Here is a 26516-nt window from a genome sequence, read left to right as displayed (position 1 = left end):
TAATCCTACCATGTTGGGAGGCTGAGGCCGGCAGATCACTTGAGGTCAGAAGTTCGAGACCAGCCTGGTCAACATGGCAAAGCCCCATCTCTACTAAAAATACAAAAATTAGCTAGGTGTGGCAGTGCGTGCCTGTAATCCCAGCTACTTGAGAGGCTGAGACACGAGAATTGCTTGAACTTGGGAGGCAGAGATTACGCTAAGCTGAGATTGCACCACTGCACACCAGCCTGGGCAACAGAGCGAGAATCCAGCCCCCCCGCCTCAAAAAAAAGACATTCATTCTAAAAATCATAGAATATGGACTTCATTTGGGGGATATTTTTAGAAGATTGCTCCTAAAAAATACTTTTAATATTGGTTTATTTTTCCACTTAAGTTTTCTTAAAAAGGCATTCAGAAAACACAATTTCCCAACAGGTTTTGTATATAACATGCATACCATGTATTAATTATTATTATTATTTTTGATACAGCTCTGTCACCCAGGCTGAAATGCAGTGGCACTATCTTGACTCACTCCAACCCCCGCCTCCCGAGTTCAAGTGATTCTCCTGCCTCAGCCTTCTGAGTAGCTGGGATTACAGTCATGCACCACCATGCCCGGCTAATTTTTGTATTTTTATTAGAGATGGGGTTTCACCATGTTGGCCAGGCTGGTCTCGAACCCCTGACCTCAGGTGATCCACCTGCCTCAGCCTCCCAAAGTGCTGGGATTACAGGCATGAGCCACCACGCCTGGCCACTATGTATTAATTCTGGTTTTTCCTTTTTTCTTAATAAAGGTACTTTACCTGTTGTTGTCGTTAATTTTTTTTTTTTTTTTCAAAAGGCTAGTTAAGAGAAACAACGGGTCTGATATGTTTTTTAACAAAACACAGGCTATGGAAGCAGCAGTCTGGATTCAAATCCCAGCTTCTCAATTACTAGCTAGGCATCCTAAAGCAAGCTCTAAACTTTATTTCCTCGTCTATAAAATGGGAATAACGCTGGGTGCAGTGGCTCTCACCTATAATCCCAGCACTTTGGGAGGCCAAGGCAGGCAAATCGTCTGAGCTCAGGAGTTCGAGGCCACCCTGGGCAATATGGTGAAACCCCGTCTCTACTAAAATACAAAAAATTAGCTGGGCGTGGTGGTGTGCACCTGTAGTCCAAGCTACTTAAGAGGCTGAGGCACGGGAATCATTCGCTTGAGCCCTGAGGCAGAGGTTGCAGTGAGCCGAGATTGTTCCACTGCACTCCAGCTTGGGCTACAGGGTGAGACTCCATCTCAAAAATAAATAAATAAATGAAAATAAAAATAAATAAAATGGGAATAACACCTGACATATATTTAAAATAATTAAATGGGAATTTATTTATTCATTTATTTATTTTATTTTATTTTTGAGACAGGGTCTCACTCTATTGCCCAGGCTGGAGTACAGTGGTGCAATCTTGCCTCACTGCAGCCTCAACCTCCTGGGCTCAAGCAGTTCTCCCACCTCAGCCTCTTGAGCAGCTGGCACTGTACATCATCACAACCAGATAATTTTCCTATTTTTTTGTAGAGACAGGGTTTTGCCATGTTGCCCAGGCTGGTCTTAAACTCCTAGGCTCAAGCAATCCACCCACCTCAGCCTCCCAAAGTGCTGGGATTACAGGCATGAGCCACTGCACTTGGTCTAAATGGGAATTTAAAAGGTAAAATATATAAAGGATCCAGCTAAAGTCTTGATACACAGCAAGACCCCTATTTAAAAGGCCTGTCTGCTCTTATGTAACAGTGGAATTCTCACCCTTTAAAAGAAGTTCTATCATTGTAACCAGTCCACGGGATTTATATGTGTTTCATGTATATGCTGCCTTAATTAAGCTGACATTTCTGTAAATGTTACAGGTGTAGTTTAAAAATTAGGCAACTTACCTAAAAAATATAAGTGCATTTTGAAAAAACACAGCTAGACCCGGATAAACATCAGTATCTACATACATAAAGTAAAACAGATTAGAAGGTTATATAGGCAAACGTCACTAATAAAGTATCAATACCATTCATAATGATACATTTTGTATATTACAACATAACACTATTATTCATTAACTCTAAGACATCTATAATGACACTGAAAGAAGAAAATGCCAATTTAATTCCCCCAAAGCAAAGGACTGCTCTTACTCTGGATAAAAGTCAATGAACTTAATCAAGTTTTCTTTTAGTCTAAAGTAATTGCTGGTTCCAGCTACATCAAAACTGCTGAGGAAGCAGTAACTTGTTCCTTTGCCTCCTATGGCCAACAATGAAATACAAAATCGTAAAAATATACAAGTTAAATTCTTGACTTTTAAACAGTCTGTTAATTTATTTTCTTTCATGAATTCAAGAAGTTTTTGTGTTTGTTTTTAAAGAAATGGGGCCTCACTACATTGCCCAGACTGGAGTGCAGCAGCTACTGACAGGCACTATCATAGCAAACTACAGTCCAAACTCCTGGGTTCAAGTGATCCTCCTGCCTCAGCCTCCCATGTGGCTGGGACTACAGGCACACACCACAGTGCCTGGCTCTCAATCCAGGAGTTTTATTATGCAAACATGTCAGATATAAATAACACAGTTATAATTTACCATTATTCTCTCTCACTGAATCTATCCTGGAGGAAATGGTTACTATCTTTATAGGAAGAGAAAAGAAACAAAATGGAAACTACTTAAATTTTCGTAGATGATTAACTTTTGTAAAACTATAAATCTTGATTAAAAAATACTGGAGAGGATGAAGAAACTGGTTCAATTCTGAGCTCTTGATATCATAGCAAACAAAGAACACCATGGTTAAGAGCTCCAAATTTGAGCCAGACCCAGGTTTGAATCCTATCTACACCAATGACTAAATGTATGACCTTGGACAAATTATTTAACCTCAGTATATCTTCATTTCCTCACCTGTAAAACAGGCATTGTAATAGCACCTACTCCAGAGTGTAAGAATTAGATGAGTGACTCTATATAGTGTTAGAACAATATCTAGCCTATAAAGTAATATATAAAAGTTGGCTATCATTATGAATATTAATAGTTCAAGCAAATCTGCACAATAAAAGACTGGAAACATGCCCTAGAAATGCTCTCTGAAATAAAGTCATATTCACTTTACAAATAAAAAAGAATATTTAGGCTGGGCGTGGTGACTCACGCTTGTAATCCTAGCATTCTGGGAGGCCAAGGTGGGTGGATCACTTGAGGTCAGGAGTTTGAGACTAGCCTGGCCAACATGGTGAAACCCTGTCTCTACTAAAAATACAAAATTAGCCGGGCATGGTGGTGGATGGCTGTAATCCCAGCTACTTAGGAGACTGAGACAGGGGAATCACTTGAACCCAGGAGGCAGAGGTTGCAGTGGGCCAAGACTGCACCACTGCACTCTACCCTGGACGACAGGGCGAAACTCCATCTTAAAAAAAAAAAAAAGTATATTTAAATTAGTAAAGCTGTTGAAATAGAAAGATGAAATTCACAACCAAGAAATTTATCAATATGTACTAGTTCTTTAAATATTAAGATACAATTGACTGGGAATTACAGGTTCATGCCTGTAATCCCAACACTTTGGGAGGCCAAGGCAGGTGGATCGTCTGAGGTCAGGACTTCAAGACCAGCTTGGCCAACATGGTGAAACCCCATCTCTACTAAAAATACAAAAAATTAGCTGGGAGTGGTGGCAGATGGCTATAATCCCAGCTATTCGGGAAGCTGAGGCAGGAGAATCGCTTGAACCCAGGAGGCAGAGATTGCAGTGAGCCAAGACTATGCCATTGCACTACAGCCTGGGCGAGAAGAGTGAAACGCGTCTCAAAAAAAAAAAAAAAAAAGATACACTCAACGAGAGTATAGCCTTTACAAACAATATTTCCCTACATACCTTAGAGAAATGGCAATTTATTCCTATTTTCACTATAGAAACTGTAAAGTTCATGGATCACTTCAAGTGCTAAAGTAAATAAGCAGGTGGCCATTAACCTGAGGCTATCTCCCCACTCTGAGTTCCTGTGTGACCCCACCCCCTGCAACCTAACTTATGTAAACAAACTGAAACCTAGGGTTATATTTTTGTAATAAATAGCTGAATTTTAGTCAATCACAAACAGCTAAGCTTTAGCCAATCCCAAGCAGCCAACTGATGAGACCATGCACAAATAAGACAAACATAGCTATAGACAATCTAAAAATTTCTTGTCTTTGCTTTGTGTTCAGCCTACAGCATGCAAATGCTGCTGGGTGAAGCTCTCTGAACCTCTTCTTCGTTCTGGGTCCTGCCCAATTCATGAATCATTCTTTGCTCAAATTGTTAATTTATCTAAAGTTTTTCTTTAACATAACTATGGAGACCTTTTAAGAAAATCAGTGACAGCAGCCCACCCTTCTTAGTCAGGGATAAAATGAGTTTAAAACACACTTTTGGCGGGGCACAGTGGCTCATGCCTGTAATCCCAGCACTTTGGGAGGCTGAGGTGGGTGGATCATGAGGTCAGGAGATTGAGACCATCCTGGCTAACATGGTGAAACCCTGTCTCTACTAAAAATACAAAAACTTAGCTGGGTATGGTGGCGGGCGCCTGTAGCCCCAGCCACTCGGGAGGCTGAGGCAGGAGAATGGCGGGAACCTGGGAAGTAGAGTTTGCAGTGAGCCAAGATCGCGCCACTGCACTTCAGCCTGGGCGACAGAGCAAAACTCTGTCTCAGAAAGAAAAAAAAAAAAACAAAAAAAAAACACACTTTCTGGCTGGGTACAGTGGCTCATGCCTGTAATCCCAGCACCTTGGGAGGCTGAGGTGGGTGGATCACCTGAGGTCAGAAATTCGAGACCAGCCTGACCAATATGGTAAAATCCCATCTCTATTAAAAACACAAAAATTATCCGGGCGTGTTGGCATGCACCTGAAATCCCAGCTACCCAGGAGGCTGAGAAAGGAGAATTGCTTGAACCTGGGAGGGAGAGGTTGCAGTGAGCCAAGATCATGCCACCACACTCCAGCCTGGGCAACAGAGCAAGGCTCTGTCTCAAAAAAACAGTTTCCGATAAGATTCCATGTGTATGAAATAGATATATCTATAGAGACAGAAAGTACATTAGTGGCTGCCTAGGGCTATGGGAAGGAGTAATGGGGAGTGACTGCTAGTGGGTATGGTGGTGATAAAAATATTCTCAAATTGGATTGTGGTGATGGTAGCATAATTCTGTGAAAATACTAAAAACATTCAACTGCATATTTTAAATGGCTGAATTATATGGCATGCAAATTACATCTCGATGAAGCTATTTTTAAAAAAGCATTTTCCTTCAGATACGCTTCATACCAGAACTATGTGCTCTAGTAGTATTTTTAATTAACTAAAAAACACATTTCAGACACAGCTGGTGACCAATGTTATTTAAGCCAACCACTGTCCTCTTGTAATGTGACTTATTTTGTACCAAGTGAAAGACAAAGCAAAAACAAAGGTATTCCAAAGATCTTACACTGATCAAACTATGAGACTTAAATGATACTATCAAAAGTATTCAAAAATCAGCTGTGAGTCAGGACAAGGAGATGTGACAGTTAAGCAAAGAAGGCTGACAAAGAGATTCCAGAGGCAGAGGAGTCAGAGGATGAATAAATTGTGTTCTCTGACTCCTGTCTTTGGAGCAAAGGAAGACGGCCAGTGAAACAGTCTTCCAACGCTTCCAGAGACACTTCTGAAGCTGGGTTCTGTTTTTCAACACTACTGTGAATGAAAAGCTATGGCACCTGGCACATCCAGAAAACTCAGTATGGTGTAATAAGAGTTCATCCCACTCCATCAACTGTTTCTGTATGAAGGGTACACATATATATCTTCAGTCTTGCCCTTAAAAAACTCCCCCTGTACCCGTGACTTAAAATAACAGATTTGGCTGAGTGCGGTGGCTCACACCTGTAATCCCAGCAGTTTGGGAGGCCAATATGGGTGGATCACTTGAGGTCAGGAGTTTGAGACCAGCCTGGAAAACATGGTGAAACCCTGTCTCTACTAAAAAAAAATACAAAAATTAGCTGGGCATAGTGGCACGCACCTCTAATCCCAGCTACTTGGGAGGCTGAGACAGGCGAATTACTTGAACCTGGGAAGCGGAGGTTGCAAAGAGCCAAGATCACACCACTGCACTCCACCCTGGGCGATAGAGTGAGACTCTATCTCCAAAAAAAAAAGTACAGGATTAGGTTGGACAAAGAAGGTGTTTATGAAAAGAAAGATTACTGATAATCCATAGATTATCAGATAAGGGGTCTATGCCCCTTATCTGAAATCCCTGGGGCAAGATATATTTTGGGATTCAGAATTCTTCAGATTTAAGAACAGTAAGGCAAAGCACATATACTGCATAGCACTGCCAGCTGGGTATGGACAAGCATCCTATAACCTAATACATCTATTTTCATTCCTACAACAAAACATTTGAATACTGACACTAAATGGGATAAAAAAAACAGTGAGCCCTGTGTCAGTTTAGGTCAGGTTTTGCTGCCAAACTAGTTATAAATAATTTGATTTTCAGCATTTTGTGGATTTTAGAATTATATATAAGGGACTGTACACCTGTACTGGTTTCTCACTTGTTCTACTGCAACTCCCAGTAAATGGGCCTCTAGCATAAAATCCTGGCTATCCTAAGGTAAGGAAGGAAAGCAGAAAGTCTGGAGATGGCTGAGAGGTACCGGCTTTGTCAGTGGCTTGGATTTCCTAACCAGAGCTATCCTACTGCACTGTGTTCCCACTGACAAGTGTTTTTTTTTTTTTTTTTTGAGACGGAGTCTCACTCTGTCGCCCAGGCTGGAGTGCAGTGGCGCAGTCTCAGCTCACTGCAAGCTCTGCCTCCCGGGTTCACGCCATTCTCCTGCCTCAGCCTCCCGAGTAGCTGGGACTACAGGCGCCTGCCACCTCGCCCGGCTAAGTTTTTGTATTTTTAGTAGAGACGGGGTTTCACTGTGTTACCCAGGATGGTCTCGATCTCCTGACCTCGTGATCCGCCCGTCTCGGCCTCCCAAAGTGCTGGGATTACAGGCTTGAGCCACCGCGCCCGGCCCCCACTGACAAGTTTTATTAAACAACTCATGTATCTTCACACAGAGTAATATCTTCAATCTAACTGAGTAATGATACTAAATTGTACTCAAGGTAGAGTTAGCCAAATATAAAAGACATATCTGAATCTCTCCTATAAAATACAGGAAGAATACTTACTTTGGGTAACATATGCACCAAAAAGAATCCACATGGAAGCAATAAGTGACCCAAACATCAACATGAAACCAATGAAAAGCCAAACTCGAGCACCTGTGTGGAGAAGAGGCTTATGATTTTGTTCATTTTTACAGCCCTATAACGTCTTAGGAATACATAACACTAGAAGCCCTGTTAGCCTTGTATGTATTATGCATATCAAAGATAGTCATATATTTATTTATTTATTTTTTTTTTTTTTTTTTTGAGACGGAGTCTCGCTGTGTCGCCCAGGCTGGAGTGCAGTGGCCGGATCTCAGCTCACTGCAAGCTCTGCCTCCCGGGTTTTTACGCCATTCTCCTGCCTCAGCCTCCCGAGTAGCCGGGACTACAGGCGCCCGCCACCTCGTCCGGCTAGTTTTTTGTATTTTTTAGTAGAGACGGGGTTTCACCGTGTTAGCCAGGATGGTCTCGAACTCCTGACCTCGTGATCCGCCCGTCTCGGCCTCCCAAAGTGCTGGGATTACAGGCTTGAGCCACCGCGCCCGGCCGATAGTCATATATTTATATAAATCTGCTCTAAGTTAAATGAATGATGATTAAAAAAAAAAAAAAAACTAAAAGAAGTTAAACCATACATGGAAAAGGAAAAAAAGTAAGTTGCCGGCCGGGCGTGGTGGCTCACGCCTGTAATCCCAGCACTTTGGGAGGCCGAGGTGGGCGGATCACAAGGTCAGGAGATCGAGACCATGGTGAAACCCCGTCTCTACTAAAAATAGAAAAAATTAGCCGGGCGCAGGGGCAGGCGCCTGTAGTCCCAGCTACTCGGGAGGCTGAGGCAGGAGAATGGCGTGAACCCGGGAGGCAGAGCTTGCAGTGAGCCGAGATTGCGCCACTGCACTCCAGCCTGGGCGACAGAGCGAGACTCCATCTCAAAAAAAAAAAAAAAAAAAAAAAAAAACAAGTAAGTTACCTTTTTACTGACTAGAGAAATGAATGCCCTAACTAAAAAATTACGCTGCTGTATATATTATCAAAATAACTGCCCTATTAAAAGTAGCATATGCATTCGGGATAGCCATCATCACAAAGGAATGAGAGACGTCAAATGAAGAAGGACTAATATGTCCCTTTTTAATCAATAATAAGCTTCTATAATCACACCATTACTCAATATAGTACAAATAATGGCCATTCTTTAGAGTATATTCAGGCTTGTTTATTGCTGAGGCAGCCAATCTGTACCACATATTCATGAAAACTTCAAAATCAGAAGCATCTCTTCAACCCTGTATTGAACAAAATTCTAGATGTCAATAATGTAATCATCTGGACACCTGAGTAGATTCAACACATTTTTAGGAAAGCAGGTTAACACTTGCACCAGACCCTGTTCACAGGTATACTGACAGCCCCATCACCTCTGCAAGGGGAACAAAGCTCCACTGAAGTAAAAATAAAATCCTAGCCAACTTCCATTACAGAAAACTAAATTTGCCTCAGTTGCAAATATTTCGTTACCACTGAATAGATTCATTTTAGACACTAGATAAGGAGGAAACACTGATCAAAGTTCATGATGGTTAGAACAGCTGATATTTGAGAGAAACAGATCTCTATATTATCTAAATTTTATTACAATACTAAGCAGATCTCCAGAAATAAAAACAGTAATGTTTAATGCTTTGGAGAAATACAATCTCTAAATTATATTCAATTATAGCTTTTATCTAATGTGAATAAAAGGAACTATTAAAAATCCTTAAAGGCCGGGCACAGTAGCTCACACCTGTAATCCTAGAAATTTGGGAGGCCAAGGTGGGCGGATTGCCTGAGCTCAGGAGTTCGAGACCAACCGTGGCAACATGGTAAAACCCCATCTCTACTAAAAGAACAAAAAATCAATTGGGCGTGGTGGCAGGTGCCTGTAGTCCCAGCCATTCAAGAAGCTGAGGCAAGAGAATTGCTTGAACCTGAGAGGCAGAGGTTGCAGTGAGCCGAGATCCTGCCACTGCACTCTGGCCTGCATAACAAAGCAAAACTCTGTTTCCCCCCGCCAAAAAAAAAAAAAAAAAAAAATCCTTACAATTATTTTCCATCATGTCCTTTATTTATAGCTATATACATTAAACTTTCTAATAGAATTAAACAAGAAAAAAGTTTCTCTTGAAAAATAAGTACGTCTGCCGGCATATTAACAAAAAGAGAAAAAAAAGAAAAAGAAGTATGCTTTTGTTTAGCAAAAAAATAAAACTATAATATTTTCTCGTTTGCTCTGGCTATAAGGAAGCTCTGAGCTAAGGTTCATGACAATTAAAAGCATCCATCTTGTCCCAGGTTCTAAGTACAACGATCATTTTTCTACCTAGTTCTGGTTCCTTTTTATGGTTTTATTATTTACCTGTTTCATTTATAGTATATTTATTATTTTGATACTTTCCTATTAATTCCTCTGGGAACTAAATAGAGATGGTTTACAAATAAACCACTTAAGGAGTACAAAAGCTAAAGAGTAGCAACACCTGGGCATGACTCTAAGACAGTTTGTCCTTAATTTCTAGACAGAAACTGCACTATATGCACAATATATAAACTGCACTGTTAATTTTAACAGAATAGGGAATATCACAGAATAATCACTTAGTGAGGGTAAAAACGATGGGCCTGGGAACCAGACAGACCAAAGACAAATACAGGTTCCACTTTTAAGTTAAAAAACTTTGGATAAGTTACAATGAAACTTCCTATAAAAAACGGGTAATAGTGGCCAGCCACAGTGGCTTACACGGGTAATCCCAACTATTCTGGAGGCTGAAGGGGGAGGACTGCTTGAGCCCAGGAGTTCCAAGCTTTTCTGCGCTATGATCACACCACTGCACCCTAGCCTGGGTGACAGAGCAAGACCCTGTCTCAAAAAAAGATAATAGTAACATAATTCACAGCAATGTCCGTGGAATATTCTTTAAAGAAAAATGATGGAGTACATTATTGTATGCTCTACATACAACATCTTCACTTGCTAATATATATTATTTTTTCTTTACCTTCCCTCATTCCTGACATTACTGCTGAGGCTGACACACAGGATATGCTAAAAAGTGAGTGCAATTGCATGCGCATACACACACACACTTTAAATTTAGGTTCATCTGTCATTTGTCATTATATCCTCTCGCGAATTCTCCATGGATTCCAGTAGAAGTGAGGTTATAAAATCTACATCAGCATTAAAGTATCAGGTAGAAGGCTGGGCATGGTGGCTCATGCCTGTAATCCCAGCACTTTGGGAGGCCAAGGCGGGTGGATCACCTGAGGTCAGGAGTTCGAGACCAGCCTGGCCAACATGGTGAAACCCAGTTTCTACTAAAAATACAAAAATTAGCCAAGCGTGGTGGCGGGCACCTGTAATCCCAGCTACTCAAGAGGCTGAGGCAGAAGAATTGCTGGAGCCTGGGAGGCGGATGATGCAGTGAGCCGAGATTACACTACTGCACTCCAGCCTGGGTGACAGAGTAAGACTCCATCTCAAAAAAAATACATACAAAATTAAAAAAATAAGACGCCAAGTAGAAAAGCAAGCTAAGCTCTTCACAGCTGCTTTATTTGGTTTAAAAGGCTATGATACTTACCATATGATCCCATTTATATGAAAGAGCAGAAAAGGCAAAGCTACCGTCATAGAAAGTATATCAGTGGTGACCAGGAGGTGAGGGGAAGGGGATTAACTATAAAAAGGGGTATGAAGGAACTTTTTGGTGTTCTATATCATGATTGTAGTGGTAGTTACACAACTGTAACTGTACACATTTGTTCAAACTCATCAAACTGTACACTTTAAATTGGTGGATTCTGGTCAGGCGTGGTGGCTCATGCCTGTAATCCCAGCACTTTGGGAAGCTGATAACTTGAGGACAGGTGGATAGCTTGAGGCCAGGAGATCAAGACCAGCCTGAACCACATGGTAAAACCCTGTCTCTACAAAAAATAAATAAATTAGCTGGGCGTGATGGCATGTCCCTATAATCACAACTGCTTGAGAAACTGAGGTGGGAGGATCACTTGAGTCCCAGGCTGTGGAGGCTGCAGTGAGCCAAGATTGTGCCACTGCACTCCAGCCTGGGGGACAGAGAGACTCTATCTCAAAAAATTTTCATAAAATAATAGTGAATTATATTATACTTAAATTATATTCAGTTAAGCTGACAAAAAGAAAAAATATACACGTGGTACCAAACCAGACAAAGTGACCAAATGGTTCTAGATGGGAAACAAGTACAGCATGGTGGCTAAAAGCATGGGCTCTGGAGTGTTCAATCCTGGCTCCACCACTTACTTGCTCTGTGACTTTGGACACATTATTTAAGCCCACTGTACCTTAATTTCTTCATATTATAATGTAAATTTTTTTGTTTGTTTGTTTTTGAGACAGAGTTTCGCTCTTGTTACCCAGGCTGGAGTGCAATGAGGTGATCTTGGCTCACTGCAACCTCCGCCTCCCGGGTACAAGCGATTCTCTTGCCTCAGTCTCCCAAGTAGCTGGGACTACGGAAGTGAGTCAACATGCCTGGCTAATTTTGTATTTTTTTTTAAGTAGAGACGGGGTTTCTCCATGTTGGCGAAGCTGGTCTTAAACTCCTGACCTTAGGTGATCCACCCGTCTCAGCCTCCCAAAGTGCTGGAATTACAGGTGTGAGCTACTATGCCCGGCCGTAAATTTTTAAAAAACACAATTGGGCCAGGCACAGTGGCTCACTCCTGTAATCCTAGCACTTTGGGAGGCCAAGGTGGGCAGATCACCTGATCAACATGTAGAAACCCCATCTCTACTAAACCTACAAAACTAGGCAGGCATGGTGGCGTATGCCTGTAATCCCAATTACTCTGGAGGCTGAGGCAGGAGAATCGCTTGAACCCAGGAGGTGGAGGTTGCGGTGAGCCAAAAACGCACCACTGCACTCCAGCCTGGGCAAGAAAAGCGAAATTCCGTCTGAAAAAAAAAAAAGGGATGATAATTCAAATGAATTCAAACTAAAAAAACTAATTTATGTGTAGACAAATAGCATCTTTCTTCTGAACAATTTTGTTGCAGTCTGTGGGTGGCTACTCAGGTGATCAGAAGTGAATGTAAAGACACTGTAGTCCTAGGTTCGATCCCCTAATGTGTTCATTATTTTCCGTTAATAATCACAGTCAGCCATCTTGTAAGTAGCATTATTGGTCAACAACTGGGATAAGAATAAATCCATCATTAGCACTGGAGTCCAAGATCCATCTGAATAGCAACATTTTTTATCTATATCATGGGCAGTGTAACATGACAAAAATAATAACTTCTAGCAATAACTTACTTTCTTAAGGATTTGAATAACACTAAAACTTGTTTCTAAAGCAAATAAAAAATATTCCATATAATCATCACCAGTCCTGAATAAAGACTCACAAGAGAGGCTTTTTTTCTGGTGACAAATTTCTATTTTGTTAACACACATTAACAGCTCAAAGTATCTTTACCTGTTCTTCCTAAACAGCCGCTTTCATAGCTATCACCTCTCACCTGAGCATTGGATACAGCATTTATCCTAGAAAAGTACAAAATCATTAAATGAATTTCAGTATTTGCTGTTAAAATACTCAAATATTTATATATCACTTAGAAAACAGATTATTTCATAACTAAAATCAATATACGAATAATTTAACATCTTTTAACCTAATAAAAATGCTAGTGGATAGAAATGTTACATTAGTCTTATTTTTCATAAAGTACACCCAGAAAACACACTTATTTTAAGAGATTTCTATCACTTGTCTGCAGAGATTATACAAGAGGGGCCAGTTTTCTGGTTTCTTTGTCTATTTCACATTTATACATGAATGACTCACTGCTATCCTATTTCAAGGTTCTCATTATTATCAAGAGTTAAACAGTTTCTCCTTGTGTTAAAAGTCAAGTGATTTTCTATGATCCATTCCTTAAGCTCAGAGAAAATGTAGTTTATGTAATATGCCCACTTCATTCAGCTTCCCCTTTCATTTTTGTTAGAGCAAGGTACATTAATTAGTAGCAGGAATTTCCTTTTTTTAGCAGTCACAATGGATATAAGTAGTTCCAATTCCCATAATATAACCTTTTTAAACTCCTGGCCAGGTGTGGTGGCTTACACCTGTAATTCCAGCACTTTGAGAGGCCAAGGCAGGTGAATCACAAGGTCAATGCCAGCCTGGCCAACACAGTGAAACCACCGTCTCTACTAAAAATGCAAAATATTAGCTGGGCGTAGTAGCAGGCACCTGTAATCCCAGCTACTTGGGAGGCTGGGGCAGGAGAAGCACTTGAACCCAGGAGGCAGAGGTTGCAGTGAACTGAGATCGCGCCACTGCGGTCCAGCCCAAACAACAGAGTAAGACTCTGTCTCAAAAAAAAACAATAATAATAAAACCTCCTGACAGTATAAGGAAATGATGTAATCTTAATGTTTAATATTTTTTAATTGTTAAAAGACATCCATAAAAAGCTTCCTAGTTTTATGAAATGAGGTAACATAAACTTAAAAATAATTTAAATAAAAGCTACAAACAAATCTCTTTGAGATCAATCTTGCCTTTTCCTCAAACACTGGCAAACACAGTCAAGTAGCACATTAAAAAAATAATAATAATACTGCAAGGTAAAAGTTGAGTGTACTACAACACCTATGGACGATTCACTACTAAAAAACACAGAAACGTAACGTGTTTCATTAAATCTCAGAGGCCATGAGTTTTAAGATACACCATTAATTTTTAATACTGACAAGAAATAAAAATGTTATCAATTATAATTCTAATTATACTAAATATACTAATTATATACTGACTGCAAGATGCATCCTGATATTCAGAGGTATTAAAATGCGAAAAAGTAGATCTTGGAACTGACAAAATATGTAACTGACCAGATTAAAAAATATGAGGAAAAAAAAATCACAAGATAATCGTTATAGGTGCTAAAAAGATATATGCCCAAATCCCACACTCATTCTTGGTTAAAAAAAAAAATCGTAATAAAATGGGAATTATGTATGCATCATGTTAAAAAATAATCTATCAAATAAATCAAAAAGTTATTCAAGAAAGCACTGCACATTAACAGGGAAGTATTTTTAGAAAAATCATATTGATTACAGAATTATCATCATACTTACATGAAGAAAGCCAATGTGGAAAATACACCACATGTGTGAAAGGCATGGTTCAACTGTTCTGGCTTAGGATACACCACAGCTGCATCAATCATTATCCACCAGCCTGTAAAAAACTTAAAATACAGCCCAAGTCACTGAAACACTGAAACTCTTGCTAGCATAATACCTGCTTTTTAACATTCCTTTTGTCCTACAGATCATATAAATGGGCCGGGTACAAAGGCTCACGCCTGTAATCTCAGCACTTTGGGAGGCCGAGGCAGGTGGATCACTTGAGGTCAGGAGTTCGAGACCAGCCTGGCCATCATGGTGAAACCTCACCTCTACTAAAAATACAAGGCTGGGCGTCGTGGCTCACGTCTGTAATCCCAGCACTTTGGGAGGCCAACACGGGCAAATTACCTGAGGTCAGGAATTTGAGACCAGTCTGGTCAACATGGTGAAACCTTGTCTCTACTAAAAGTACAAAAATTAACTAGGCATGGTGGCAGGCACACATAATCCTGCCTACTCAGGAGGCTGAGGCAGGAGAATCTCTTGAACCCAGGAGGTGGAGGCTACAATGAGCTGAGATCACGCCACTGCACTCCAGCTTGGATGACAGAGTGAAACTCTGTCTCGAAAAAATTCAAATACAAATACAAAAATTAGCTGGGCATGGTGGCATGTGCTTCTAATCCTAGCTACTTTGGAGGCTGAGGCACAAGAACTGCTTGAACCTGGGAAGTCGGAGGCAGAGGCCGCAGTGAGCAGACTGCTTCACAATTATCGTTAGTTCTTGCTCTGCTTTATTTCATTCTATTGGACTTAAGTGTAGAACTGTACATTCAAAGAGATGAATTTTTAAAATGTAAACAAATAAAGAAATTTGCTTCCAAAAAATGCAGTGGGAGCCAGAAATGGTAGTGTAGAAAATCTGTAGTCCCAGCTACTTGGGAGACTGAAGCAGGAAGATTGCTTGAGACCATGAATCTGAAGCCGTAGCACACTACAATCATACCTGTGAATAGCCATTGTACTCCAGTGGCTGTACAACATAGCAAGACCTTGTCTCTTTTAAAAAAAAAAAAAAAAAAAAAGTGCGGCCAGGGAGTGGTTGATGGAATTATACAGCAAGACAGGTCCTGATTTTGGGGTGGTGGTGTTTTTTTTTTTAAGCTGGATGATAGATACATGGGATAAAGGAGGAGACGGAACCTTTATAACATTCTGCCTACTTTTGTTTTATGCTTGTCATTTTCAATAATAAAAAGTTAAAAAAAAATGATGGAAAGAAAATTAAACAATAGTTTCCTTCACAAATGTCTTCCTCTGATATTCCCCTGGTGTTGCAGCTGGGGAAACAGAGATGGTATTTCTTCCCTAGAGCCGCTATAGGGCTTCAGTTCTAATGGAGCCTAAGGTCGTCACTATTATCTGCAGAGTACTGTCACTGTTGTCTGACCTTCAATAAGTCACAACAATAATTTTGTGTTACATTAAATCCTGAGCCTTTAAGGATCTTAAAGTACTTATATACATTGTATCACTAAGTTAAAAATGCTATTGCCTATAATAATTATATTATCACTGAAACTGAAGAAAAGATATTAAGTACACGTTTACAAAGTCAAAATGAATCCAGGGCCTACCATACTCTGCTTGGCAATAGTATCTAGAACTCTGATAATTATCTATACAAAACAGCAGTGAAATAAATAGTTCTGGAAAGCCATTCTCAGTTCAAAGGAACTGGCATTGATTTCCAGGGCAAAAGGTAAGGGATAAATGTTACCAACCTGTCTTTCTCACTTACCAATATACCTGCGACAACAGATGCCACAGCATTTCTTCTCTCGCTCCAGTCAATACACTCACATTCTGGCCAACGAAAATTGTCTAGGAAGCCTGCCATTTTTACTTCTTAAGCATAAATGTTTCATTAAATGCTGTATCCTACAAACAGAAAGACAAAAACTAATCAACCCAAGACAATGTTTTCTAAAAGTAAAATATCTTACTCCTTTACTTTACTTTAGGTCCTATTCTACTATAGTTAAGAAAAATTCAATACTTCAACAAGTACCTAATTGAGATGTATACAGGACTACGCTAGGACACAAGGGGGAGATTGCTATTTGATAAATGAGCACTGTGGTTTTAAAACATGTCTAGGAGCTAGGTGACGTGGCTCACGCCTGTTATTCCAGCACTTTGGGAGGCCGAAGTGGGCAGATCACTTGAGGCCAGGAGTTTGAGACCAGCCTGGCCAATATTATGAAACCCTGTCTCTACTAAATATACGAAAAATTAACTGGGCCTGGTGGCACATGCCTGTAATTACAGCTACTTGGGAGGCTGAGGCACAAGAATTGCTTGAACCTGGAAGGAGAGATTGCAGTGCAAGATCATGCCACTGCACTCCAGCCTGGGCAACAGAGCAAGACTCTGTCACAAAAATAAATAAATAAATGAAATAAATTAAACATGTCCAAAATATTTGACACTTCTTCCATTGAGAGGTGGATTTATGTCCTACCTTTGAATTTGGGTCAACAATAAAGACTAGTTGACCAGTAGAGTAGAGGAAGTGATGCTAAGTAACTTCTGCCATGCAACTTCCAAGATCAGGTCACAGAAGGCAACGGACCATCTGCCTGGTTCTCTGGAACACTAATGCTCGGGCTACCATGCTGTAAGGAGACCATTTATAGGTGTTCTGACCCACAGTTCCAGTTGAGGTCCCAGCTAATAGCTAGTACTAACTGCCAGACATGTGAGTAAAGACACGTCTCTACTAAAAATACAAAATTAGCTGTGAGTGGTGGCGCATGCCTATAATCCCAGTTATTTGGGAGGCTGAGGCAGGAGAATCACTTGGACCCAGGAGGCGGAGGTTGCAGTGAGCTGAGATCTCGCCACTGCACTCCACCCTGGGTGATAAGAGCGAGACTCTGTCTCCAAAAAAAGAAAAGAAGTTAGAAGACCAGTAAAAAAGATTCACATATAAATAACACAGGTATTTTAGAAACTACACAGGAAACAGTAGAGAAAAAAGAATCAACAAAATATTTCAAGAAAATTTCCCCAGAATAAAAGTTCTTGTATTTCCAGATTTAAAGTACCCATTGAATACTTAAGTAATGGAGTAAACCCACACTTCATTTTAAATTTCAAAACACTGAGGTCAAAGTGTAGATTCTATAAGTTTGCAGATACGAAAAAAACCAGGTCGCATACAAAGGCTTTTGGAATTCGTGTGTGTGTTTGTGTGTGTGTGTCTGAGAGACAGAGAGAGAGAGACAGACAGAGAGAGAGACAGGGTCTCGCTCTGTCACCCAGGCTGGAGTGCAGTGGCACGATCACAGCTTACTGCAGCCTCTACCTGCTGGGCTCAAGTGATCCTCCCACTGCAGCCCCCGGAACAGCTGGGACTACAAGCACACACTACCACACCCAGCTAATTTTTTATAGAGATGGGATTTTGCCATATTGCCCAGGCTAGTCTTGAACTTCTGGACTTAAGCAATCCACCCACTGCAGCCTCCCAAAGTGCTGGGATTACAGGCGTGAGCCACCATGCCTGGCCCTCAGCTTGGAATTCTTAACAGTAAAACCACAAGCAAGATGACAATGGGGCAGTAAATTCAAAACTCTGTAGGACAATTATTTCCAACCAAAAGATTTTTACCAGTCAAAATATGAATCAAGTATGAGGATAGCATCAAAACATATTCAGAAGCATTTTGAGAGGCCAACGCAGGCCTCTCACTTGAAGCTAGGAGTTCAGGACCAGCCCGGCCAACAAGGCGAAATCCCGTCTCTATTTAAACAACAACAACAACAAAATATTCAGACACACAAGGTCTCCAAAAAATGTAACTATTCTTGTCAAGAAGCTACTGGAGTTTGAGCTTCAACAGGGAGAGTGAATTAATAAAAGAGAATATGGGATACAGGAAAGATCCTGCACAGAAGAACTAAAGAGAATCCAGCTGTGCCCCAGAAGCAGCAGATAATCAGGCCAGACTGCAGCAGTGTAACTCAGGAGATAACGTCCTGGCTGGTATAGCAGTTTTTTGTGGGGGATTTTGTGCCTTTATAAAAAACAATCTTTTAAAAAATCCACTGGAATATAGCAGCTTTTGAAGCTGAGGACTGAATGCTCCAAGAACTTGGCCCAGAGCCTATCTGTACTCACTGGGGCTTGGCTTGATCCTGAGCATATGCTGATGCAGTTCCTGCTCTCCTGCAAGGCGTGCAGCCTTCATCAGCAGACGACACTCACTTCCCCCACAGAGAGGTTCTGCTTTCACCTACCCTGTTAACTACAGGTAGGCCATGGTGAGCTAAGAAGCAGAAAATGCAGAGAAGCCCACTCCTTCTGACCTTATTTTTGTTGTCTTTCCATTACGTGGTCCACTAGAACCTTCCAGATACCCTGACTGAGGTGACCCCCCTTTCCTAGGACTCATAACACAGCACATAAACTTCCTCAGAAAGGCCCCCTGTAAACAGGCAAGGGATCTGAAGTCATTCTGTTCAGCTCATCTTTTCTTGAAAACCTTCATCTAAGTGGCTATCCTTTCCTTAGTCAAGTTTGACCTTATAATTATAAAATGAGGCCAGGCATGGTGGCTCATGCCTGTTATCCCAACACTTTGGGAGGCCGAGGAAGGTGGATCACGAGGTCAGGAGTTCGAGACCACCCTGGCCAACATAGTGAAACCCCATCTCTACTAAAAATACAAAAATTAGCCGGGCATGGTGGCACACACCTGAAACCTTGGCTACTCAGGAGACTGAGGCAGGAGAATTGCTTGAACCTGGAAGGTGGAGGTTGCAGTGAGCCAAGATGGTACCACTGCACTCCACCTGGGCAACTGAGCGAAACTCGGTCTCAAAAAAAAGCTCAGACTGGGCGCGATGGCTCACACCTGTAATCCCAGCACTTTAGGAGGCCAAGACAGGCGGATCACGAGGTCAGGAGATCGAGACCATCCTGGCTAACACGGTGAAACTCCGTCTCTACTAAAAATACAAAAAAGTAGCCGGGCGAGGTGGCGGGTGCCTGTAGTCCCAGCTACTCGGGAGGCTGTGGCAGGAGAATGGTGTGAACCCAGGAGGCGGAGCTTGCAGTGAGCCGAGATTGCGCCCCTGCACTCCAGCCTGGGTGACAGAGTGTGAGATTCCATCTCAAAAAAAAAAAAAAAAAAAGCTCCAGCATTTTCTAATAAGTATGTCTGGACTTCATCTACGCTCTCAGGGACAGAACTTTGTTATTACAGTTTATTTAATGAACAACCCACTATTAATAAAGATGCAGACAGTTTATAGCCCTCTGGGGTTTAACTGCAGAAATTAATGAGGTGTTATGATTTTATAGCCTGGTAAGAAAATCAATCCCAAAGATATTATGATTTTGTTGCCTTGTGGAACATTAACCAATTAAACTAACTTAGTCATACTATTGAGACTTTTCTTTCCCTACAAACTGCATAAATACCGATTCCTTATATCCTTTTAAAACCAGCTCTTTGGCTGGGCACGGTGGCTCACACCTGTAATCCCAGCACTTTGGGAGCCCAAGGTGGGCAGATCACCTAAGGTCAGGAGTTTGAGACCAGCCTGGCCAGCATGGTCAAAGCCCATCTATACTTAAAATACAAAAATTAGCCAGGCATGGTGGCGGGCGCCTGTAATCCTAGCTACTCAGAAGCCTGAGGCAGAACTGCTTGAGTCCGGGAGGAGAAGGTTGCAGTGAGCTGAGATCATGCCACTGTACCCCAGCCTGGGCGACAGAGCCAGACTCCAACTCAAAACAAAACAAAAACACAGCTCTCAAAACAAAAAAAAAACTCTCAATAATAGTAAAACAAAACTGAAACACACTGCTTAACTATCCGCATGAGAATTGTGTTTCTAACACTATTCATTCAAAACAAAGGTGGCTCACACCGGTAATCCCAGCACTTTGTGAGGCCGAGGCAGATGGACCACCTGAGGTCAGGAATTCAAGACCAGCCTGGCCAACCTGGAGAAACCAGGTTTCTACTAAAAATAAAAAAACTAGCCGGGTGTGGTGGTGGTCACCTGTAATCCCAGCTACTCCAGCGGCTGAGGCAGGAGAATCGCTTGAACCCAGAAGGCGAAGGCAGCAGTGAGCTAAGACTGCGCCAGTGCACTCCAGCCTGGGTAACAGAGCAAGACTCTGTCTCAAAAAAAAAAAAAAAAAAACCACTAAATACACTGTTTAGGATATAGGAGTGTGTCTGCAAATTTATGTATATATTTGTAAACATTTATGCACATATGTATAAATGTATATGTACATGAATTTATATGTTTATGAATTTATGTATACATGCATAAAGCTTATTTTAAAAAGCAAGAGAAAGATAAACACAAAAATCAGGACAGAGGCTACCTCTGGAAGAAAAAAATGCAAACATTTTGTTCCCCCACCGCCGCCATCCCCAAGACGGAGTCTTGCTCTGTCACCCAGGATGGAGTGCAGTGGCGTGATCTGGGCTCACTGCAACCTCCACCTCCCAGGTTCAAGCAATTCTCCTGCCTCAGCCCCCTGAGTAGCTGAGATTACAGGTGCCCACCACCACGACTGGCTAATTTTTATATTTTTGGTAGAGACAGGATTTCACATGTTGGCCAGGCGGGTCTCCAACACCCAGCCTTCAGTGATCTGCCTGTCTCAGCCTCCCAAGATGCTGGGACTACAGGTGTGAACCATTGCGCCTGGCCCAACATTTTGTTTCTTAATTTGGTAGTGGATACATAATGATCATTGCAATAGTATTCTTTAAATTTTACATGTTTTATATAATTTTTGTACCTGAGATAAAATTTGCAATAAAAGAAATTACTTTTGTGTGTGTGTGTGTGAGATGGAGTCTCGCTCTGTCGCCCAGGCTGGAATGCAGTGGCACCATCTCGGCTCACTGTAACCTCCACCTCCTGGTTTCAAGCAGTTCTCTGCCTCCACCTCCCGAGTAGCTGGGATTACAGGCGCCCACCACCACAACTGGCTACTTTTTTGTATTTTTAGTAGAGACGGGGTTTCACCATCTTGGCCAGGCTGGTCTTGAACTCCTGACTGCGCCCAGGAAGAAATTACTTTTAAAAAGAACAAGCAGCCGGGCGCGGTGGCTCACGCCTGTAATCCCAGCACTTTGGGAGGCCGAGACGGGCAGATCACGAGGTCAGGAGATGGAGACCATCCTCGCTAACACGGTAAAACCACATCTCTACTAAAAATACAAATAAATTAGCTGGGCATGGTAGCGGGCGCCTGTAGTCCCAGCTACTCAGGAGGCTGGGGCAGGAGAATGGCATCAACCCGGGAGGCGGAGCTTGCAGTGAGCCAAGATTGCACCACTGGACTCCAGTCTAGGCGACAGAGCGAGACTCCGTCTCAAAAAAAAAAAAAAAAAATATATATATATATATAGATATATATGGAGCCAAGGTGGGTGGATCACCTGCTGAGGTCGGGAGTTCAAGACCAGCCTGACCAACATGGAGAAACCCCGTCTCTGCTAAAAATACAAAATTAGCCGGGGTGGTGGCGCATGTCTGTAATTCCAGCTACTCGGGAGGTTGAGGCAGGAGAATTGCTTGAACCTGGGAGATGGAGGTTGCGGTGAGCCAAGATCATGCCATTGCACTCCAGCCTGGGCAACAAGAGCAAAACTCCGTCTCTAAATAAATAAAATATACGGATATTAGAAATGCATTTAATTCCAATAGATTTAGCTACTGCTTTTAAATTATAAAATCTTTAAGTTATAATGTCAGGCGTGGTGGCTCATGCTTATAATCCCACCACTTTGGGAGGCTGGGGTAGGTGGATCACGAGGTCAGGAGATCAAGACCATCCTGGCTAACATGGTGAAACCCCATCTCTACCAAAAATACAAAAAATTATCTGGGCGTGGTGGCAGGCGCCTGTAGTCCCAGGTACTCGGGAGGCTGAGGCAGGAGAATAGCGTGAACTGGGAAGGCGGAGCTTGCAGTGAGCAGAGATCGCGCCACTGCACTCCAGCCTGGGCAACAGAGCGAGACTCCGTCTCAAAAAAAAAAAAAAAACTTTAAGTTATAAAAAGATTCCTTGTGAAATAAAATTATATCAAAGTACAATCATCTGTTTATATTATCTACCTGAAACATACCCTACAATGACAAAAAGATTTTCATAAAGCAAGGCTTTTAATGGCTAAAACCCAGAAACAGCCAAAATGCCCATCAATAAGGAACCAAAAAATGTATATTAGGGTACATCCAAACAACAGTATACCCCACTACATTTTGAGAATGAGGCAGGTTGGCTGGGCAGGATGGCTCACACCTGTAATCCCAGCACTCTGAGAGGCTGAGGCAGGTGGATAGCTTGAGCTCAGGAATTGAAGACCAGCCTGGGCAACATGAGGAACCCATATCTACAAAAATTACAAAAATCAGGCGTGGTGGCACTCACCTATAGTCTCAGCTACTCGGGAGGCTGAGGTGGGAGAATCGTTTGAGCCCCAAGGCTGCAGTGAGCAGTGAGGGAACCATGCACTCTACCCGGGGCAACACAGTCAGACCCGGTCTCCAAAGTGAGGGGTGGGGTTGCAGGGAAATGAGTTAGGTCTCTACATGCTTAAGAAGGAAATGTGTCCTTATATTATCATCAGCTGCCGAGCAATATTATAGTATAATATCCTCCTAGGGAATTGAATTGAGGATGTAAAGAGTGAAAAGTGAAGAAACAAGGAATCCTAACTTGACATATCTCTGCGCTGAATTTTACTTGATATTCTTCTGTCATGTTTAAATGTTTTAAACAACCTGAATGTTACTTTAACCATTTAAAAAGGAAAATGGACTAGGTACGGTGGCTCACGCCTGTAATTCCAGCACTTTGGGAAGCCGAGGCAGGTAGACCACCTGAGATCAGGAGTTCAAGCCTCTACTAAAAATACAAAAATTAGCTGGGCATGGTGGGGGGCGTCTGTAATCCCAGCTACTTGGGAGGCTGAGACGAGAGAAACGTTTCAACCTGGGAGGCGGAGGTTACAGTGAGCCACGATTGTGCCACTGCACTCCAGCCTGGGTGACAAGAGCTAAACTCTGCCTCAAAAAAATATATACATATAAATAAGTTAAAAACAAACTTTAGGCTGGGCACGGTGACTTACGCCTGTAATCCCAGCACTTTGGGAGGCCGAGGCGGGTGGATCATGAGGTCAGGAGATCGAGACCATCCTGGCTAACACGGTGAAACCTCGTATCTACTAAAAATACAAAAAATTAGCCTGACGTGGTGGTTGGTGCCTGTAGTCCCAGCTACTTGGGAGGCTGAGGCAGGAGAATGGCGTGAACCCAGGAGGCGGAGCTTGCAGTGAGCCGAGACTGCGCCACTGCACTCCAGCCTGGGCGACAGAGTGAGACTCCGTCTCAAAAAATAAATAAACAAATAATAATAAACTTTAAAAGGCCAGGCGCGGTGCCCACGCCTGTAATCCCAGCATGTGGAGAGACCGAGGCGAGCAGATCACTTGAGGTCAGGAGTTCAAGACCAGCCTGGCCAACATGGTGAAACTCCCTCCCTTCTAAGAGTATAAAAATTAGCCGGACATGGGGGCAGGCGCCTGTGATCCCAGCTAGTCGGGAGGCTGAGACTGTAAAATCCCTTTAACCCTAGAGGCATGGGTTGCAGTGAGCAAAGATCGCGCCACTGCACTCCAGCCTAGGCGACAGCAACAGTACTTGCAGCCTGGTCAACGAGTGAGACCCTGTCTCCAAAAAAAAAAAAAAAAAAAAGGAAAATGAGGATAAAATAAGATAAATTCTTTACCTTGGCCCCCAGAAGTGAATTCAGAATTCAGAAAAGACTAGCCAGTGTAAAGCCGCCATAACCCTAGTTGACAGAGAGGAGGGATTGGGGTGGCGAGTGGGGAGGCTGTGTCTCTGGAAGAAGAAATATACGTCCCCACCTCAGTCTGATTAAACCTGCTTTTTCCAGCGCGATCAATATTCAAGGTAACTTTTGGTTTGCCTTTCAAGAAAGAAGTCTTGGCCGGGCGCGGTGGCTCACGCCTGTAATCCCAGCACTTTCGGAGGCCGAGGCGGGCGTATCACAAGGTCAGGAGATCGAGACCACGGGGAAACCCCGTCTCTACTAAAAATACAAAAAATTAGCCGGGAGCGGTGGCGGGCGCCTGTAGTCCCAGCTACTTGGGAGGCTGAGGCAGGAGAATGGCGTAAACCCAGGAGGCGGAGCTTGCAGTGAGCCGAGATCGCGCCACTGCACTCCAGCCTGGGCGACAGAGCGAGACTCCGTCTCAAAAAAAAAAAAAAAAAAAAAAAAAAAAAAGAAGTCTTGCACCACTATCCTCAGTTTAAAAAAAAATGTTTAATGTTTGCTCTACGTTTGAAATGCATGCAGGTTTAAAAGACGAGAAGAGACAAAATGATGAAAAAGTGTGACCGGCCTGAGAGTTCAGAGCCTCTGGAAGTGTCAAGGGATCCACAGTGCAGGTAGGATGAAGAGTCTGAGAGGGGAGGTGGGATCCTCCGAAAAGAGAAAGTCTGGTCTTGGAGCGCGACGATGCAGATGCCACTTCCCTCCCATCCCGTCCCATCAGAGGCCTCCACTCCCTGCCCCTCCGCACCCCCCGACCCAGGCACGCGCAGCGGGGAGCAGCCTAGCCCAGGCCGTCTCACTGCTTTGGTTTTGAAAGGTTACATATTTATTTTAGAATTTCAGCACCTTCTAACGTACTGTTTTAAGTACCTTTAACCAGCTTATCGGCCTAAAACCGAAACGGTCCTACCCGCGACTACCACTGCTCCAGTGACAATGCTCTGCTGCTACTTATTTAACGGGGCCCAAGGCTTACAATTCTCGAAAGAATGTTGTTCCCCTTCCCTTTCCCTTCCCGCCTCTGTACTTGACTCTGGTTAAGTATGAAATCAGAAAAGTGCAGAAAACACGGGCAGCTTCCTAGCAATGGTTCGGGGCAAACGAGAGGGGCGAAGAAGGGCTAGAGCTCCCCCGGGCCCCTCGCTCCGGCCCTGGGAGGGCGTCGCGGCCGCAGCAGGGCGTCCCGAAAACCGTCGCCTCCTTGCCCGCCGCCCGAGAAGGTGAAAGGCACGAGATGGAACCTCTCCAGCCCTCCCCAGGAACGCAACCTGACGGCGCGACAGAGCGGCAGGGAGGCCTCTCCGGGCTGCTTGCGGGTCGCCGCGGCGCCACGGTCACGGCCGGCCCGAAGGGAAGCGGGTAGGGGCAAGAAGGGGCGGCGGGGGTTCCGCGGGCCCGAGTCTGCAGGCCGGCGCCGAGCACAGGGAAAACCTGGCTGGGCGGCGCCACAGCCCCCCGAAGGCCGGGTCGGGCCCGACTAGGGCGCCTCCTTACGCGCGGGCGGCGGGCGCGAACCCCCTAGGGTTGCCTGGCGCCGGAGACCCGCAGACAGGACTCACCCAGCTTCCTCAAACGCTCACGCCGACTTCAGGCGCGCGCGCAGAAAGGACACTGCTGCGCCACAGCCCGGCCGGCGTCCCCCGGCTCCACCTCAGCCCCGGGAGCCGGGAGCTGTAGGCCGCCGCGAGGCTAGGGCGCCCCTGAGGCGGGGCGAGGCGCCGTGCGCACTGCAGCGACCAATCGGAGCGCAGCAAGTGGCCGGCGGGGGGCGGGGCGGGACGCGAGGGGGCGGGGAGAGGGCGTTGGCTGGGCGCAGCTGGACGCCGGGCGCTGCTCAGCGACCAATCCGCGTGCAGCAAGTGGCCGGCCGGGGGCAGGGCGAGCTCCCAGCGGTGGGGTGGGGACCGCTGCTCTGCTGGGCTCCCGGAGCCGGGGTCCAGACCCAACTACCTACGGTTGGGGACAGAGTAAGACAGGCGTCTCCTATCCCCTGCGGGTGGGCGACCGCCGCCGGGTTCCCACTGCTGCGTTTCTGCACGCAGACTTGAAGTGCAGTACCGTGAGATCACGTGCGGACGGAACTCGAGACTCGGGGGACCAGGGTCTCCCTTCGCCTATGGCCGATCAGCCTTGTCTGCGAGCTGCCCAGAGTAGGGAAGGTGCTTCGGGAGGGTTCTCGAAGGAAACGGAGGGTCTTTAGAGATGCCTT

General features: G+C 43.7%; 1 protein-coding gene across 7 annotated transcripts in view; it reads right to left on the bottom strand.

The window, feature by feature from the left end:
* The window catches only part of TMEM50B (transmembrane protein 50B), a 30980-nt gene extending 5007 nt beyond the window's left edge, over window positions 1–25973 (bottom strand). Inside the window, exons 1-8 of one of the 7 annotated variants that reach the window (XM_045387753.3) lie at window positions 25867–25973; window positions 18587–18713; window positions 16925–17078; window positions 16202–16341; window positions 14407–14519; window positions 12734–12801; window positions 7244–7336; window positions 1907–1964 (exon numbers count right to left, since the gene is read on the bottom strand). In XM_045387753.3, coding sequence (XP_045243688.1) covers window positions 1907–1964; window positions 7244–7336; window positions 12734–12801; window positions 14407–14519; window positions 16202–16300 — 431 coding nt within the window. In that variant the 5' untranslated portion in view covers window positions 16301–16341; window positions 16925–17078; window positions 18587–18713; window positions 25867–25973. Of the gene's footprint in view, window positions 1–1906; window positions 1965–7243; window positions 7337–12733; window positions 12802–14406; window positions 14520–16201; window positions 16342–16924; window positions 17079–18586; window positions 18735–25866 lie in introns of all 7 variants that reach the window. The other 6 variants (XM_005548801.5, XM_005548800.5, XM_074034080.1 and 3 more) reach the window with 6 other exon arrangements.
* Between the last annotated feature and the right edge of the window lie 543 nt (window positions 25974–26516).

This window comes from Macaca fascicularis, chromosome 3 (assembly GCF_037993035.2).
Source record: "Macaca fascicularis isolate 582-1 chromosome 3, T2T-MFA8v1.1".
NCBI lineage: Eukaryota > Metazoa > Chordata > Mammalia > Primates > Cercopithecidae > Macaca > Macaca fascicularis.
The sequence above is the reverse complement of the archived record's forward strand: the minus strand, read 5'-3'. Positions and strand labels throughout refer to the sequence as shown.